General features: G+C 39.0%; 1 protein-coding gene across 4 annotated transcripts in view; it reads left to right on the top strand.

Moving 5' to 3' along the window:
- Positions 1–17,815, top strand: part of ITGB8 (integrin subunit beta 8) — a 51,437-nt gene extending 33,622 nt beyond the window's left edge. The window contains exons 10-15 of one of the 4 annotated variants that reach the window (XM_050891887.1): positions 2,869–3,274; positions 5,542–5,767; positions 8,004–8,107; positions 9,208–9,371; positions 17,375–17,500; positions 17,740–17,815. In XM_050891887.1, the coding sequence (XP_050747844.1) occupies positions 2,869–3,274; positions 5,542–5,767; positions 8,004–8,107; positions 9,208–9,371; positions 17,375–17,500; positions 17,740–17,793 (1,080 nt within the window). In that variant the 3' untranslated portion in view covers positions 17,794–17,815. Of the gene's footprint in view, positions 1–2,868; positions 3,275–5,541; positions 5,768–8,003; positions 8,108–9,207; positions 9,372–9,464; positions 9,746–14,081; positions 14,972–17,374; positions 17,501–17,739 lie in introns of those variants that run through there. The other 3 variants (XM_050891888.1, XM_050891891.1, XM_050891889.1) reach the window with 3 other exon arrangements.
- The last annotated feature ends 665 nt before the right edge of the window (positions 17,816–18,480 follow it).

The raw sequence follows: 18,480 nt of genomic DNA, 5'->3' as shown, positions 1-18,480 counted from the left end.
TATGTGATTAATGATCACAGACTCTCTCTTATTCTCTGGTTTTATTTTTCCTGATTCTTATTTTAAATCTCACTAATCTCGTGGAACTAAGGCTCAAAGCTTTTCCTGAAAGCTAACATCCATTCAAAATCTCCCCCTTTGTCCTCCACTGGGCACAATGGCCATGTTCATTGTGATGAAATCTGTACATAAAGAGGTTGAAAGATAATCACCCAGTGGAAAAGAATCACCGGAATTTGTGTTTCTTGGGTCTGTACTAGACGCCACCTTTCCTTCTCCTTTCTCTAGTAGTCTTCATGCACAATCAGGGTTGTGGATAATTACTTTATTTTATAAATCAAATTAATAAAATTATTTATCCCCATTTGGATCAGTGCCACCTAATGGATGAAATTAATTGTAAAACTGGAGCTTCATGCACCATGAAAATGCGGGGGAAGATGTCTGGCTAATATAAAGAACATGGTTTTCTTCCCAGAACAACTTCTCTGTGCCTTGATATATTTATTTAATTGGACTAGTAAAGTAATTCATTTAGCTTGCCAGGAAGAGGTCTGTGTTTCTGGAGAGCAGGGTCAAGGAGTTCTTTCCTTCTTGACATGTACGTACGTCTCAGCTGGTATGATTTTACTTGTGTCTGTGTGTAGAAATAGCAAAACAAATCAGTAGATTAGATGTGTAAATTTTAAATACGTTCATTTAGATGTATTTTATGCTCTTCTGAGTTTTGTCTGCATGATTTGCTGCTGATTAGCTTCTACAGTTTAAGGGAGATTTGCTATGTTTTTCTTCTTAACTCATCTCTTCTCCAGTGTTGTTCCCTGTGCATGTCATAAGAAATAGGGCTGGAATTTGTTCTGTTTAATGAAAAGAAAAATATTTATATCTATTCCTTTTTAATAAAAAGCCAAGCCAGTTGATTGTAAAAGATTGCATGTGGTCCTAAACCTCTACTGCTGTTGAAAATGAGCCACCCTCAAGAGATTAATTTATTTTAACCGTAAATCATCCTTTCAGTATTTGTTTACAGGCAAAATGCTTTTCCTTAATTCTCACATTCCTTTCATTGTCTAATCCTTCTTCCTTCCTTTTCTTACCAAAACACAAAGTGTATTATATTCTGGAAGAATCCTATGGCCTCTTCAGGGTGCAAAACTAACTTTGGTTATTAGGGAGTGTCAGTGTTCACGGTGTTGTAATTATTTAGTCACAATATATTTCATCTTTCTGCTGCTGTGTTCGGACCCATCAAATTTCATGACTCATACACAAGACATGATTTGCCCTTCCCTCCCATCTCCCTGCCATTCCTCCAGTACTGTGTTGTACGTGAAGATGATGTTCTCTAGCAGGGCTCTGTGTTGAATAAAAAGCACATTCTCTAGCTGCAGCCTGTCCTCCCCACGTGATACACACCTGCCATATGAATTAATTACTGCATAGCCACACCTTTGCCCCATAACCAAAGGGAAGAAGTCTCATGCATGGAGAGTGTAGGCAACTGAGGGGTTATGTGTGTAGTGGCGCATTTGAGAAACAAGAAGAAGAAAAGCAAAGGGCGAGACAGAGCCTGTGTGCCCCCTCGATACGACATTAAGTGCATGCTTCTGCACAGCATTCTTCTCCTGTTGTCCGTGTAGGCAGCCGCAGCCCCGCTCACCACAAAGCCACCATTGTCCCCAAGGGCTCGGCTGTCATCGTGTGGGGGCGCAGCGGGAGGGGGAGACAGTGATGAGAAATGAATGGCCTTAGTCTTTGTGGGTAGTTTCAACTTCGTATGTAATCAGTTTCTTAGGTTTTCTCTTTTTTTTATTTGGAAATCTTTGTTCTTTGGTGCTAAAGAGTATAGGTATTTGCTTCTCTTGGGCTCCTTTCTTGCCTTTTCCTCTTGGTTATATTTTCTCTGTGAGGAGGCGAGGAAGAGCTGTTTTCCGTCGGCAGGCTAAATAGTGTTAGTGAGAATACCCTGTCAGAAGCCTACTGGTCAAAAAAACCCAAAAAACAATCACAAAATACAAGATTGCTATCCAGTGAAAGTATCACACATCAGAGCTGTCAAACAGTTTTGGTAGTGATTGATGCAAACACTATGGTAGTCACCTAACCACCAAAATGATCCAGGGTCCTGTGCCAGGACTATGGAAAGCCGCGGGGGCTGCTCCTGCAGTGGGTACTACTAGGGTGAGGACCTGGGGCATGGTGGTGATGACCATGACACGGCCAGGAGCTAGGCACTGGGTCCACTCTGAAGCAGCACTTGGTCTGCCCAGGACCACAGCAAGAGCAGCAAGACTCTCTTGCTGCATCCCCATTGTAGGAATTGGGAAAAATAAGCTGCTACTAAGGTGTGAGCCATTTCTGTGTTTTAGTAGGAGTAGATAGGGCCATCCAAAAAACCTGTGTGGTTTCCATTTGCACAGACCATTTCTGCAACAAGAACATTCATTATAGGTTCTTTTTATGAAGAGTATCTCTGTTTCTGTTTGTGTATTGTCGTGCTCAATCTGGTCCCAATTCTCGTCTGAGTATTTCTATAATACAACAGAATATACACATTAAATAATAACAGGAGGATGATGATGGTAATTCTATTACTATTAACTTGTATTAAACTTGTCTTTGGCAACTATGCTTTCTTAACATGAAAAATAGACTGCATCAATCTTCTATTTTTGGATTTTAACTGTATTTGTGATGCCTACCGTTACTAATATACCATATTTGACAAATGGCCACTGTGTATTTTGATATTATTAGCTAGTACACATTCATATACAATGTAAGATCCTGCTTTAGTTATGTGTTAAAAATTTTAAGCCATTTCTAGGAAATAGTAATGATGTAAAATCTGTCTTTATGCCTTCTTAGGTACTTTTCAACGTATCCGTTACAATGAAAGGATGTGATACGACTGGAGGAAGAAAATATGCAATACTTAAGCCTATTGGTTTCAATGAAACCGCCGTTGTTAATGTGCAGAAAAGCTGTGGCTGTCAGTATGGAGACAGTGCAAGCCACAAAAGAGTATGGGCTGATGAAAATTTTTCTGATGGCAAGCAGTCCCATTGCAGTGACAATAATTGTAGCTCTAATAGAGATACACTTCCTTCTGAGAGGTGCAGACGACACCGGGACCAGCCCATCTGCAGTGGTCAAGGAAATTGCATAGATGGAAAATGTTTCTGCTACAAAAACAAGCTAGGCAAGGTGTACGGCAAGTACTGTGAAATGGATGATTTTTCCTGCCCATATCACCAGGGAAACTTATGTTCTGGTAAGCTGCAGAGTTTATATCTGTATTTTGGGGTTTGGGTTTTGTTTTGTTTTCTGAAGCTTATATACATGATGCAGCTGAAAACAATGATATAAGGCTGTCAAGTACAAGAATTGTGTGTGCAGAATTAGTGTGTGAAATGTCCTGAACAGCCTGGTAGGAATTCGTGCTCCTGGGCTTTCTTCACCACAGAGGTACACACTGTCTTCTAAACTTCAGCACTGCTTTTTAGGGGATTTGTTGAGTTTTTTCTAAGTTTAGCTACTTTAAGATTTAAATCTCAAACTTCTTCAGAAGTAATGATACTGATATCTCAGATAAAACAGTAACATTATTCCAGAAAGTAAGTTGTTACATTTCAGTCTAATGGGAATATGAGATACTAAGAGATTAGGAGGAATTTTAAGTTCCAGATGAGCTTCTGATTTTCTAACAAACACCCTAAATCAGTCTTGTGAGAGATACAGTGACACTTGATTTCAAATACTGATATATATGCTAACACTGTTTGGAACACCTGCTCCAAAAAGGAGAGTGTAAGTGAAACACAGAGAGAGTTGTTAGAAATTCTTACTCTTTGTGTGGCCTACTTTATGTTTTTTAAAGAAAGCATGCAAATCAAAATTACATATGAACAAAATACAAAACATGTATTTTAAGTTAGTGTTATTAAGGAAAAATGGGATTGAATCAGTATCGTTACTGTATCTCTACCAGAATTTTTTTTTCCCCCTCAGAAGTAATTAAATATTTTAAAATCCATACTGCTGACCTGCATCCTTTCATTTCACTGTATACTGACCAATGAGTGAATTGAGGGACCAATTTTTTCAACCGCAGTTAGATAAATTGAGAGTAATACTATGGACTTTAGTAAAGTTATTTTGGTTTTGCTCTGCTGGTGACTGTGAACTTTATGTAAAATGAAGAGAAATAGTGTTACCTAATCCTTTAAATATTTCATTCCAACACAAAGAATTACTGTTCATCTTCTCACTCTTCTTCCCAACCCACTTTGCAAATTTACTATTTCTTAACCATAAGCAGACCTTTCAAACTTATAAGCTCCTAAAGCCTGAGATGTGGTGCCCTGGTCGGCAGAGGAGACAGGGAAATCTTTGTCTAAGAGGTGTTAGAGACTGTCACCTGTGATGGAGTCCTGCCCTAGAGTACCACAAGGGGAACCTGCTGCCCAGGGCCATGGCTGAGCAGCGTGCCTCTTCGTGGGACGTTTTCCAGTGCAGACCCTTGCTCTGATACATCCTATGATCCCCTTCCCCCCTCCATTTTGACCAGCCCAGGCAAAAAATGGGGCAGCCTATACCTTGGCCTCACTCCCATTTAGGGGATCCTGTCTGTTAGATGGGACTGTCTCCTTGCAGCTGCTTTGTGGATCCCTGGAGCGCAAGAAGGTCCATCGCAGTTTGTGTGAAACTTAGGTACTGCCGAGGCATAGTTGAGGAGACCTCATGAGATTTGCTAGACCTGCCTGTGCTTTATGCACTCTCTATTTCTGTATTTCCTAAAGGTGCTCTCATACGCTATAAAAATGTGGCTAAACATTATCAGCATGTCAGTTGTACACCTGCCTAAATGTGCTACAACATGGAAAACATATGGATTTTGCCCTACAGCTCCCACTGCTTTGCCTGGAAAATTGTAAAGGCCACCAGAGGTTCTTCATAGCTTTTGAATCCTTGAGGCTGTGCATTTTATGTTCTTATTAAACAACCTACAGTTCATAAGCACAGCATACCCACCTGTCCAGCTCAGTCGTCTGTCCTTTAGAAAGGCAGAAAAGCAGTGCTGTCATGCGTGCTTCTGAAAAGAAAAGAAAAAAAACAACCTGGCATGTGTACATGAACTTGATACTCCTTCCTCCACTGAATCTTGCTGTTTATTTGAATTGAATGCTTTCTTGCTAAAGAGAAGTTTGTTTAGTTTGCCTGAAGACTGTTTCCTGATCGTTGTGTAATTTTTAATCCCCACTGCTTTGATCCAAGGCAACAGGGAAAAATTCTAGTAAAAGGCTTTAGGATGACATCAAGGTAGCAGCTTTTGCTCAACTTAACAACAAACAGCAGCCATAAATATGTATCATGCTGGTAATTTCAGCCCAAATTGTTAGCTTAAAAACTAATTAGCAAGCCAGAGTCTAAATTAGCTCTGTTTAACGTAAAGCACCAGCTATACAAATGTATGCATTTAAAAATTGACTTTCTGTGTTTTCCTAAAAGCGTATGACTCAAGACTATCTGATGTTGTAGGTAATGGTGAATGTGAAGCTGGTAAATGCAAATGCTTTGCTGGCTGGGAAGGTGACCGTTGCCAGTGCTCGTTACAATCAGCAAAGCACTGCCTGAATTCAAAGGGCCAGATTTGCAGTGGAAGAGGAAAATGTGTATGTGGAAAGTGCGAGTGCACAGATCCAAGAAGCTTTGGCCGTTTGTGTGAATATTGCCCTACTTGTAACAAAGCCTGTGAAGAAAACTGGTATGTTTCTTGTGCTGGACTTGACTTTTTAACTCTGTAGTGTTGAAACAAGGAGAAATATTTCTGCTTGGCTAGATGTGTGCTATATTTCTTAGATATTTAGACTCCAGGAAATTGAAGCAATTCATACTTGAGACTTTTCTCTCTGTAGCTGAGGGGTTCACACTGGCAATTAAGAGAATTGCATGTCCGTATCTCTGTTCACCAGCCTGTGTCCAACTTTCAGCTTTCTGAAGTCAAAGGAGGTGTGTCCTATGAGTATTGGGTTTTCATGCATTTATTAAAAGATGGTTCTTCGTATGAAATCTTCTGGGTAGGAAATAAAGCCTATAAATTTGGAGCTTTAAAAAAGGACAGTAGATCCTACTCTTGAATGCCACCAAGTTCAATAATATTCTCCAAATTTGTTTTTGTACACTCCTTGTGCTTCTCAGCTGAAAGAAGGAGATGTGGAACAAGAGTGTTACCTGCGCTTTATCACTGCCATTGGTCAGCAGAGCGGAACTGGTCTTACGCAGAGAACAACATTCTCCATTACTCAGTTTTAAACCACTTAGTCTTTGCCATGCTGGTTTTAAAGCATGTCATTTTTCCTTACCCATGTGTCGTGGTTTAACCCCAGCCAGCAACTAAGCACCACGCAGCCACTCACTCACTCCTTCCCCCTCCCAGTGGGATGGGGAGGAGAATCGGGAAAAAAAAGTAAAGCTCATGAGTTGAGATAAGAACAGTTTAATAACTAAAGTAAAATAAAATAAAATATAATAATAACAGTAATAATACAAGTATAATAATAAAAAATAAATGTAATGAAAAGGAATATAACAAAAAGAGAGAAATCAGACCCAAGAAAAGAGAAGCGATGCACAATGCAATTGCTGACCACCCACTGACCGATGCCCGAGCAGCGATCTGCCCCTCCCAGCCAACTCCCCCCAGTTTATATACTGAGCTTGATGTTCTATGGTATGGAATATCCCTTTGGCTAGTTCAGATCAGCTGTCCTGGCTATGCTCCCTTCCAGCTTCTTGTACACCTGCTTGCTGGCAGAGCATGGGAAACTGAAAAATCCTTAACTTGGGATAAGCGCTACTTAGCAACAACTTAAAATCATCAGCGTGTTATAAACATTATTCTCACATTAAATTCAAAACACACTGTACCAGCTACTAGGAAGAAAATTAACTCTATCCCAGCTGAAACCAGGACACCATGTAAAGGAAGGGACAGTGTGGAGGTCAAAATGAGGAGCCCAAGGAGGAGAGAAGCTAGACCAAGCTCTCACTGGCACAGAGTTGTGCTGGCTTAAAGAGTCAATGAAGCCCTGTCCTTGAGCATGGCTCTTCTATGCCCTCCTGTCAGTACATGTAATGTTCTGCATCCCACTGTGGCTGAGAGGGTGAGAGATCAGCCTTTCGTTGGAAAGAGAATTGTGATCAAAGCAGAATTGTTGTTTATTTGTGTTCACTTGAATTATAGCTCATCTGGTAAATATGCTGGAGAGCCAAGCTGGGCCATGTCTGAAAAGGTGACTGCTAAGACTTCACTAGATAAAATGCAGTTAGTCTTGCTGGCTTACACTTGTTCAAAGTTGCTGTGAAATGCATGCCATACAGAAGATGGCATAGCTTCGTTAAAAATTCAGTCACGGCTTTTTGAGGATCGCTTGTGAAGTCCATCTTCTGCAAGCCTATACAGTGAAGATGGTAAGACTGACAGAGCTGCCTCCCACTGTGCTGCTGACCCTCTGAACTGCCCGGCAGTGGGAACTTACATGGCTTTGTCTTAACATAGCATCCAAAAAATTATTAACAAAGCTGTGTTTCCTACACCTATCTCTACCCTTCAGTTCCAGCGTGCATCCCAATGAGACTGATAGATAAGGAAAGACTAGGACTGAACTGGAGGCTGATAGCTGAAGAAAGGGTGCTGGACCCTTAGCTACACCCCCTGAAAAACTCACATCACAAAATGCAGAGCAGGGACCGGATGAAGGTGGCTCGAAGCCAAAGGCATGTTTTACTTTATGACTTCTGACTAGTTGGTTCTGAGAAGCATCACAGGGATAAAATGCTGAGAGAGGCATCACATTTCAGGAAAAAAAAAAAAAGTCACAATTTTTTTACTAACAACAGGAAAGCAATATGTGCAAGCGATCCGTCAACCTGTTGATACAATCTCTTTAAGGGAAGTGCAGAGAAAGACATAGGTTTTTAATTACATTTTTATTTCACAGGAATTGTGTTCAGTGCCATCATTCTAACAATGCATCTCAAGCAAAACTTGACCATTGCACAACCTCATGCACTTACCTGCTGCATTATATGGACCAAACTTCAGGTATGTGACATTTTCTAGGTAATTTTAACAAGAGATGAAAATCTGTTGGGATTAATAATTGAATTCACTACTGTTACAATGTCTTTCAAAAGTGTGTCATATTATTACAATAACAAAGAAAGAAAGCAGAAAAAAGAGAAAAATCACTCATAGCTTCAGGGAAAGTAAAAGATAAATAATAACAGGAAATGTGATTGGCAAGCATTGCTAAATCAGATTTCCCAGCTCCTTGAGAAGTCACATTTAATAATAATGAATCCTGCCTGAGCAATGCTTAAAGAAATATTTATAAAAATCTGTTACAGCATCTGTATGTTTTATTACTTTGGATATGTTTACATTATTTGACATTACCAGAAATGAGGAAGAATGAAGTAGAATGCTTACATCACGTTCAGTAATGTTTAAATATTCAAGCATAAAAAACTACACAGTTATGAGGGCTGTGGAAGAATAAAAAAATTTAATCAAATCTTGTAAAGCTTAATCAGTCCACGCTGCAACAAAAATGCAAGTAAATGGTTACCTTTTGTCACTTCACTTTTTTGTACATCTTTGTATCTTACAGTTGTTCATAAATGAGGAAACTAACTGTGAATACTTTTCTCATAACTTTAGTATTAATTAAGGAAAGCTTACTGTGTGAGAGAGGTCTACCAGTGGGGAGAGCACTGGACAAGGAGTCAATAAACCACATTTTCTTTCATATTTCGCCAACGATCTGCACTGTAATTTTGTGAAGATTAAGCTGTCTTGGCCCCATATATCTCTAACACTTCATCCTCTCTATTTCAGCTATGAACTCACTGGCCAACACAATGAAGCCTGAGTCTTAGTTCTGTAGATTAAAGGAATAATAGTTTCACCATTCTTCTACAGTGGATCTTAATCAGAATTGCCTTTCTTGATATGCCCCACTTTAAAAGCTTGCATATGGCAACTTTTCCCCTTAACTTCCCTTAAGTTATTTTCCCTTAACTTTTATCAGGCTCGTGTTACATTTATGCGACATTACTATGCAGTGGTAGGTATACCTGTGTTTGAGGGATGTGCCTATTCCATACCTTAGGCTTTACACTTGTGTTTTCCTTTCGTTGCAGAATGTTTCTCTGGAAGAAGCTACTTTAGAGTCTTTTCCATAATCTTTATAGTTACCTTTCTGATCGGGTTGCTTGTTGTCCTGATCATCAGGCAGATAATTCTGCAGGGGAGTAGCAATAAAGTTAAATCTTCAGCTGATTACAGAGTATCTGCAACAAAGAAGGTAATCGATTTCAGAGCCATCATATTCAGTAATCTTTTTCTTGCATATAAAAGTTAGCTAATTGTTGATAAAAATTGTATCTTCTCCTTCAAGGATAAGATGTTTTTGCCTACTGTTTGTACAAGAACAGTAACATACAGACGTGACAAACCAGAGGAAATAAATATCGACATCAGCAAGTTACGATTAAATGAAACTTTCAAGTGTGAATTCTGAAGACAGTGTGTTTTCTGCAAATGTCTATTTCCATCATGCTCGACTTTTTAAAAGTTACCTTTTGTACTCTGTTGGAGTCTTGACTGTTGCCGTATGGTTTTGTGTCATGCGTTTTGTTGAATACTGTAACAAAGTGACATGTAAGCATATTCACGTAATGTGACTATGTTTGAAACTATAGCTGCTGTATTTTTTTTTTTTTTTTTTGAAAGAGAAATGTGCGTTACTACTGTTCAGGAACATTAGTGTCGATGTAGCACTTTAGCGTATTCTAATTTATTTAGTTATGGCCTAGAATGTAGATATGAACCGGTCTGACAAAGCACTGATCTCACTCTACATGTAGCTAGTACTGATGTGCTCTGTGGGAATAGAAAAAAGCTGTGACTGAAATATTAACATTGCTGTATATTATAGCAATAGATGAAACTATTCAAACACTCTTAAATAGAGTAAATGGTACTTTTATAGTTCTCTCAGTTGACAAATTCCACTGATTTGTCTGCTTTAGCCTCTTAGCTTTTCCTCATTACTTAATAAAAATGACTGGATTAGATGAGTGCTTAGTTACTGGTGTAGGTGTATAGTTGTGTGTGTATACACACACGCATGCATGCACACACACAGAGGTAAATTATATATATAGTTTTTTATATGTATGATGTCACTTAAAGATAATTTATATCTGATAAAGAAGAATTTTTAGCTTTTTTACTTGTTTCAACATAAAAACTTTTATACAAATTTTAAGGTATTTGGAAACTGAGTGGCTACAGAAAATGAGAGTTCCTCTGTCTGACAGCATAGTCTACATGATGATCACTGCTGGCTGACTTTACCTGTGGAGTCAGCAGCATCAACTCCATTGCAAGTAGATAAATTACAGCAGAGCTGTGTTTGGTTTGCTAGCTACATGTCAGTGTTTTGCCATATAAGGGCTTTGTTCTTTTTGTATGATGTCAGACATAGGTCCGATTTTACACATGTGCTCTTTTTTCTATGTAAATTAGTTGACAGGATTAGTTTTTGTGAATCCTTACGTAACCACTTCAATTTTTGTGACTGTGCATTGAGAAACGTGTCCAGTGTGATGTGGAAAAGAACCTGCAATTTGGAAGAAGGTGAGGAAAACAGGAGTCTTTTTCTCAAGAGAACACATTAACTGACTTCATAAATGTGGGATCAAATTCTGCCTTCAGAAATGGGCAAAACTCTTCTAAACACAGTGGGACCAATATAAGCTTATCTGAGAGCAGAATTTGAGCTACAAGGTCAAGCAGAAGCATTTTCTTACCCCTGAAACTGGCTATAGTGGTAGAAGACATGTTATTGTTATATGCTAGTTGGGAGAGTCAGCCAACAGTCTGATTTACTAACTTTATGCTGCCAAAACCCTATGAAAATCTGATCAACCTCTAATGCACTAAAATTTTGCTAGCAAAAAGAAAAATCGTCTCAGAAGACAGTATGCAGTGTATCATTTTAGCAACATTAATTACTGATACTAAATATTGGTCTGTACTTGTCATAGATAAGAGTTACAGAAACAAAGCAGGATGTCTTTAGATGCAGTTTTTAGAAATTAGTATATATTCATATTTCCTATTCTCTATTTCTTCTGTAAATTCCCACTGAAATCTGAGGAATATACATGTGAAAGAAAGGCAGGATGCAGAACAAATGATAGGTGTTATGTGAGTGTTTACAGTTTCTGGGGTCATGGATCAAGTGGGATTAAGAAAAATAATATAGAGACAATGGGCCTTCCCTTAAATTGTCATAAAAGCTTTAGATTTTAGGGATTGTTTTTAAAAAAATGTAAAATGGTCTATTAAATGTCTCTAAAGCAGTCTTCAAAGTAGTCCCTGAGCTTTCTACCATACAGGTAGAAGTGTCTCATTTAAACAAAAGGGGGTTTCCTTACACTGACCCTGATTTTAGTGATAGCTTAATTGTAATAATTATAGATTAATTCTGTAATCTATCAAGTTGTCGTGGTTTAACCCCAGCCGGCAGCTAAGCACCACGCAGCCGCTCACCCACTGCCGCCCCACCCCTGGAATGGGGGAGAGAATCAGGAAAAAAAACTCGTGAGTTGAGATAAAGACAGTTTAATAGGACAGAAAGGAATGAAAAACAATGATAATGATAATAATAATAATATGACAATAGCAATACTAAAAGAATTAAACTATACAAAGCAAGTGGTGCACAATGCAATTGCTCACCACTCGTTGACCGATGCCCAGTTAGTTCCCGAGCCGCGATCCCCCCTCCCAGTTAACTCCCCCCAGTTTATATACTGGGCATGATGTCATATGGTATGGAATAGCTCTTTGGCCAGTTTGGGTCAGCTGTCCTGATGGTGTCCCCTCCCAGCTTCTTGTGCCCCTCCAGCCTTCTTGCTGGCTGGGCACGAGAAGCTGAAAAATCCTTGACTTAGTATAAACACTACTTAGCAACAACTAAAAACATCAGTGTGTTATCAACATTCTTTTCCTACTAAATCCAAAACACAGCACTATACCAGCTACTAGGAAGAAAATTAACTCTGTCCTAGCCGAAACCAGGACACAAGTATACCTTAAACTTTTATTTTCTTTCAAAACATGTAGAACCATTTTCCTCCTGTGTCAATTAACAGATTCTAAACAATTGGTTTCAGTGGGATAAAGAGAAAAGATTGATAAAGGTTTACCTGCTATTGCCCTTGTCACAATTCATTCGTATTTTTAAGTGAGTAGGAAACAAAGTCTCTGGTTATCTGTTTCACTTAACAAAGCAAACAAAAAAAAATTAAAAGCTCAGTGGAGAATATCTGAGTATATAACAAAAGATGTGATTATGTTCTTTAAACAGTGTGATAATTTTTTTTTTAACAAAAAAGATTCCTCAGAATGTGTTTCCCATAATGGCCTTTAAAGCATTTACTGAAGTGGTAGCTAATGTTTTGTCTTTAGAAATTACTTTTCACTGTTAGAGGGAGTTAAATTATGTGCGTAGGGGACAACAGAGCTGGGTTCTTTGTGGAAGAAAGATTTGAGCTGTAACACCCATCCTCCAGACACACCACACTGCTACTACTTTTCTTCTGTAGCACTTAGCTGGCATTGCAGTGCTGCCTTTGAAGGGGCACGGCCAGTATTGCCTTATCAGACACCTGCCTGAATGTTTAATATGCTCTGGTCAAATAGAGCACGCTCACAGGACAAATTACACTGTAAGCTGCTTGCTGTCCTGAGGTTAAAAAAAAGTATATTAAAAAAAAAGTTTTTTGAGGAAAAAAAAAACCCTAAGAGAAGAAAGCTTTTCTTGCATCTCCCTCATGGTTTTGCTGTATTGTGGAGGAGGCTAGTGAAAAAGAATAAGCTGCTGCTAATGTGACAGGTCAAGGCTTTTAGAAGGCCCATGGGGAGCTTATACAGAGCAGGATCCTTGGGAGGAGGCTTTGTTTCTAGGGATGGAATCTGTCCATGAGAAACTCTGGCTTTGCTTGGTACTTGTTTCCCTCTGCCTTTGACCATGTTTTTCAGAAGAGCTGCTGCAGGAGATGAATAGCCCAACAAAAGCCTCACTATTTAGGGAGCTGTGTTCCCTCAGCACATGACCTTAAATGAGAAAGCAGCCTGTAATTCACAAAGAATTTCCTCAGCGATTGCAGAAGGACTCTGCTTCCTATAGTGCTTAATATGGGAGATATTAAAGATGAATTAGTTCATACTGGTTTTCAATGTATTGTGCGTCAAAAATGCTCGTAAAAATAGAGGAAAAAATATCTAGCCTCAGAATAGAGCGTTCCAAACTTCTTAAATAAAACTTCTTATACTGGGCTTCTTCAAAAAATGAAAAAAAAAAAGTCAAATAATTTGACTGCATGCCTGTACCCAAAAATATACTGGCAGATACTGTGACATCTCATCATTGGGTTTGGGAGTTGTTTTTAGATTTGCTCCCACAAACAGAGCTTGTGCATGACTTTTCACGGCAGATTTGTTAATGTTAAAGTCCATATGTATAATTTTCAAATTCTAATCCCACTTTTTTTACCTTTAACTGGTTATTTGTCTAACATTTCAGAAATTACATGTTCATGCAATTAAAAAGCATGCATTTTACTTCAGAATTTTTTTAAAGACTCTAAAATGAAGAAATACTATGAATCGATTATTTCCAAGCATCATGAGTACGTTAATAACATTGCTACAGAAGTGTGTGGGAAAATAGCTTTTTCGTCCAGAAAATGTGCATATGGTATGTGAGGAATTTTCATTGTGCCCAGCTGAAATTCCCTTATGTTCACAAGGAACGTTGAAAGTGAACCTTAAAAAGGAAGGACATATGTATAAGCATAGCTTACATTTTATCCATTATTTTCAACTGGATTTATTTTTTCCTCTCTATGGTGTCATGAAAACCTGCTATATATTCTTCAGACTGCAGTGGAAAATATTATTTTCCCAGTCTGATCATATATAATATTTGTTTCCTGCTTAGTGTGCATACCTAAATGTACATGTGTTGCAAACCATGGGAGCGAACATGTGAAGCAGCTTCAAGCAACCCTTACTCCTAAAGTAGCCATAAGGCCTAGTGATGCCCAAGGCAGAGAGATGCAAGGGCGCTGCTGCCCATGCAGGGACCTGAAGAAGGACGGCATCCTCGGCAGGTGCAATGCGTCCTACAATTCCCCACAGCATCCCTACAGAGATGGTGCTCTGAGACCACACGCCTCCATTTGTCAGGGCAGGAAGCCTCTTCAAAAGTAGGTTTGGCTCGGCAGAGGTGGTACGGTTTGTGTCCTAGGCGCTTGGCCACACATTGGAACTGCATTACGTGCAGTCCGCAGCCCTCTGCGCTGCAGGCTTTTCGCATCTTTACTCGTCAAAAAATGCTTGCATGTAACCTAGCAAGGGACCGCCTGTGCCAGTACGTACTGTAAACCTGGATGCTGCAGACCTCCGTTAAAGCTTCTGGGAAGTCTTTGGGCATCTGCCCATTGACTTCCCACCAGCCGTGGGATCTCCGCCTTAAGGAATGTAAGCTGTAGCTGGGAAAGGGCACTTCTCATAGAGGCATTCGTGCTGAGTCAGTGCTGGGTGACACTTACTCTGCTCTGACTAAGAGTGTAGTGCCAGTGTTCTGGCTGTCCATTTGCAAGAGGGGGGAAAGATTTATTTGCTAAGCAGAAATGGAGCAGTAGTTAAGAAGAACACTACTTTTTAATGATGATCTTGACACTGCTCTGATGCACAGACATTTCATGGATCTTAAAGAGAATTGAAATTCATGGAGAGGGAAAAAAGGTTAAAATTAGCCAGCGTGAATGCATTTCTATAGCGAGCCAAATCAGTGGGGTTTCACTGAGTGCAAGCCAGCTCAGAGTGGTTGGCCTTTCTGGGGGGGGGGGGGGGGGGGAAGAAAAAGAAAAAACCTAAAATTAGTAGATTCTTAAGCTTTAGAAATGCTGCTCTGGATTGCATGTTCTCTTTGTTTCCTTTTCTGCACACACTCTTAAAAAAAAGGTACGTACTTGTTAAGAAAAAAAAAAATTAAAATGTCTGGCATTTGTTAAAATAATGGCTTCCTAACATTTCATCCTGATACCTATATTGTGTTTGGGCTGTTTCAGTTATATTTTGAAGGGAGATGTTGAAAGATGAAAGATGCTTTTGGGAAGGCATTAGTGTTGGATGAATTCACTGTGCTAACATCTTCTTCACTTTTACCTACTACTGCTTCAAAAAATAAAGCTACTTTAAAGTGTCTTATTTAGCAATGGTGTGACAGCTATTAATAATACTACAGTTTTTAACTTTCTATTTAACATATACTACCTTTTGGAAAAAAGTATATACAGATAAATAATGTTTCTCTAGATTTTACGCATAGAAAATGTTAGTAAGGGAAGAGGTTTTAAATAAATTTATAACTTTTACTGTTCATTTTACATTTTAAATGATACTTTTAAATCACTACTTTTGTTTGTCTGGAAATATACTGAATATTTTATTATTTAAAATAGTATACTTTTATAGTTGTTTATTAATTTCAGTCGACTACTAACTTCTGTTTTGATATTTATTAATGAGTTGACACTGTAGTATATTGAGATGTTTATTTTTCTATCAATCAGAGCTGTAACAACTATATGACATAGCATTATTTTAATGCAACATCATTGTACTTGCTCTCTAAAAAATAAAATCAATATTTAATCCATATGGATTTTTCATATTTTTAATGTTTAATCTGTCTATGATAAGTTAAGGAAGGGATGCTCACCTCCTTTTAAAAATATAAAGCACTTTCATTAAGGTGCAAAAATGTCTGCAAAGGGAAGCATATGATTACAGCCATTTTTAAATGGAATAATACTGTGTCAGGAGAGATAAAATACAAAGAATACCGTGTTTATCAGATATAGGCAAACAGATGAATGCATGTTCAGGATGAACTTTGAGAAGGCGGGAAGGAACACGATAGCAGTTTGGAGGTGCAGCTGATTTGCCTTGCCCGACTCAACTGAAACATGAATGCACCAGGAGGTGTTAGCACTGTGTAGGGGACAAGAAGATACTTCTTGTAGAAATAGAATCTATAGATTGATAGGTGGTTACGATAGCCTTTCTTCTGCTTTGCGCTGTTAGGTGGTAGAGGAGCTGGTTTTCTGGGAATGGGTAAATCTGCAGATGCCTCATCTATGCCACTCACTACAGGCTTAGGTTGCTTTATGAGTACTGGTGAAAATGCATCACTAGATTGGGAAGGTGACACACGTTCTGCTCTTGAGCAGAATCAATAATAGCATTTGCTTTGCACAATGCCACAATATTTCTCATGAAAAGAACTTCAGACATGCTGTGTGAAAGGACATTCAAAATTTGTGCTCTAAGACCATAATGCCTCAGTAAGAAACAGCTGTGGCACTAAGGCACCTGACAGACATCACTGGTAAAACTAGCAGTTCATGCTTCTAACATGATCCAGTTTTTGCTCTGGGGATGAGAGAGCGAGCTAGAATCAAGTGACAACTGATATATGCTCAGTCATCACGTCACTTAGTGTCCAGGACTTAACAATACAACAGAAAAGCCTGGGAAAAGGTGTACAGCAATACTAGAAAGAAAAATAAGTAAGGATCATCACAAGGACAATCTGTTCATCTTTGTTGCTTCTTCTATCGAAGCAAGGAACATAATCCCAATATATGCCTGATGAGAATGAGGCTGAGAAATTTCCTTTCACAGAGGCAGGAGTCATCAGCCTTCACTGACACACAGAGCCAGCACGTGCAACCAGTCCTACAAACTGAGAATTACACATTTTCCTTTAAAGCTTTTTATTGAGGGAACATTAATGTTGTCACCAAATCAGAGTAAACATAAACCTAGATCTGAATTTCAGACATGTAATTTAAGTACACAACTTGAGCTACAGACGTAGGGTTTCATTTTGCCATTTGATAGTAATCTTGAAACTAAGGTTAGTGTTAACGCTTAAGTCTCGTATAGACAGTGATTCTGGCACCAAGCTGTGTTGCATACCCTGTATGTTGTGGAATGATGGTAAGTGATCTGTACGACGTCTTTCTTTCTTCCTATGTCCTGAAATCCAGCAATTAAATCATGCCTATATACCTTAAAATGTCCAGATAATGACAGATAGGGTTTTTGACACTAGTGGCATTGTATTTAACTAATTTTTATTCACATCCACGAAGTTGTCAGTGAGGGCACAACAGTGCCCTAATTTGGCTCTAATGTAACGCAACTGCTATTTTGTTGCAGATACCATTGACAAGAAAAAGGCTTGCTGCTCAGTCTCTCCAAAGAGGAAAGAAACATAAGTTACAGTCTCTAAAGCCGGAGGAGGAAAGAGATCCTGATTTCAGCCACTTTTTTGACACCAGTCATGTAGGTGCACGCTGTTACAGAATTTCTCCCCTGCATGATTCCCTTTGTGGTAGGTGCAGAATTTGATCCAATATACAGAGAGGATGGCATTAGGGACAGTTGGTTTGAGTGAAGATCTGAATATGCATGATGACAACCAAAAGGCAATGATTAGAATTAAGAATAAAAACTTTGTTAACAGACTGATTTTAACTAGTAAGGAGTTAATCTGAAAAGTGGGTGGTTTCTTCTGCTTTCAGGTCTACAACAAAGACAAGAACCTTGGAAATACATTCCTGCTACCCTGGGTTTAAAACCAAACATTTTAAACGTATTGTATGAATTAAATAAAAAATCTAGTTTTACAGAAACCCAAATGGTCTGAAGCTGTGTTTAGAGCACAGGTACTGTCAGTGTGGTGCAGGGGCTTCTGGCTGCTCGTCTTCTTGGGAGTCTTGGGGTGGTCCAAGTTGGGTTGGACTGTACAGAATTCATGTTACTTAGACATAGGCTGCCAGTCTGATTTATTAGCACTAAAGAGGCCCCAACATTATCATTTCCTGGCCCCTCATCCCAGGGGAACTGTGGTGGGTGGCAGAAAGCAGTGTCTTCCTTTTTGCAAACCATTCTATCATCTACTCAGCCCAGAGCATAATATGGTCTCTGATTATTTTCTTGGCCTTGAGCTGCATGATTCATGAAGGACAGTTACTGTTTAATAAAGATGATGTGTATGCAAGCTGATAAAGCTAAATGATTAACCACAAAGCATAATATTGCCAAGTTATGTCACATATGCTTATTGAAATCAGTGCATGTGATGTATTTCTTTCAGCTTTGCAGCTTGCCAAGTCCCCCTTTTGGGGCCCTAAGCCTCATCCTAAGCCTCTTGTTTATGCCTTGGCAATCTGGAGAGCCTAGGACCTGTTCCTGAGTGGGGTTCCTCTGCTCTGAAAGCTGCTCACAGGACCAGCCTTTCCCACAAACCCCCTTCTGACTCT

Source organism: Gymnogyps californianus, chromosome 2 (genome assembly GCF_018139145.2).
Source record: "Gymnogyps californianus isolate 813 chromosome 2, ASM1813914v2, whole genome shotgun sequence".
NCBI lineage: Eukaryota > Metazoa > Chordata > Aves > Accipitriformes > Cathartidae > Gymnogyps > Gymnogyps californianus.
This window is presented reverse-complemented; position numbering and strand designations above follow the sequence as displayed.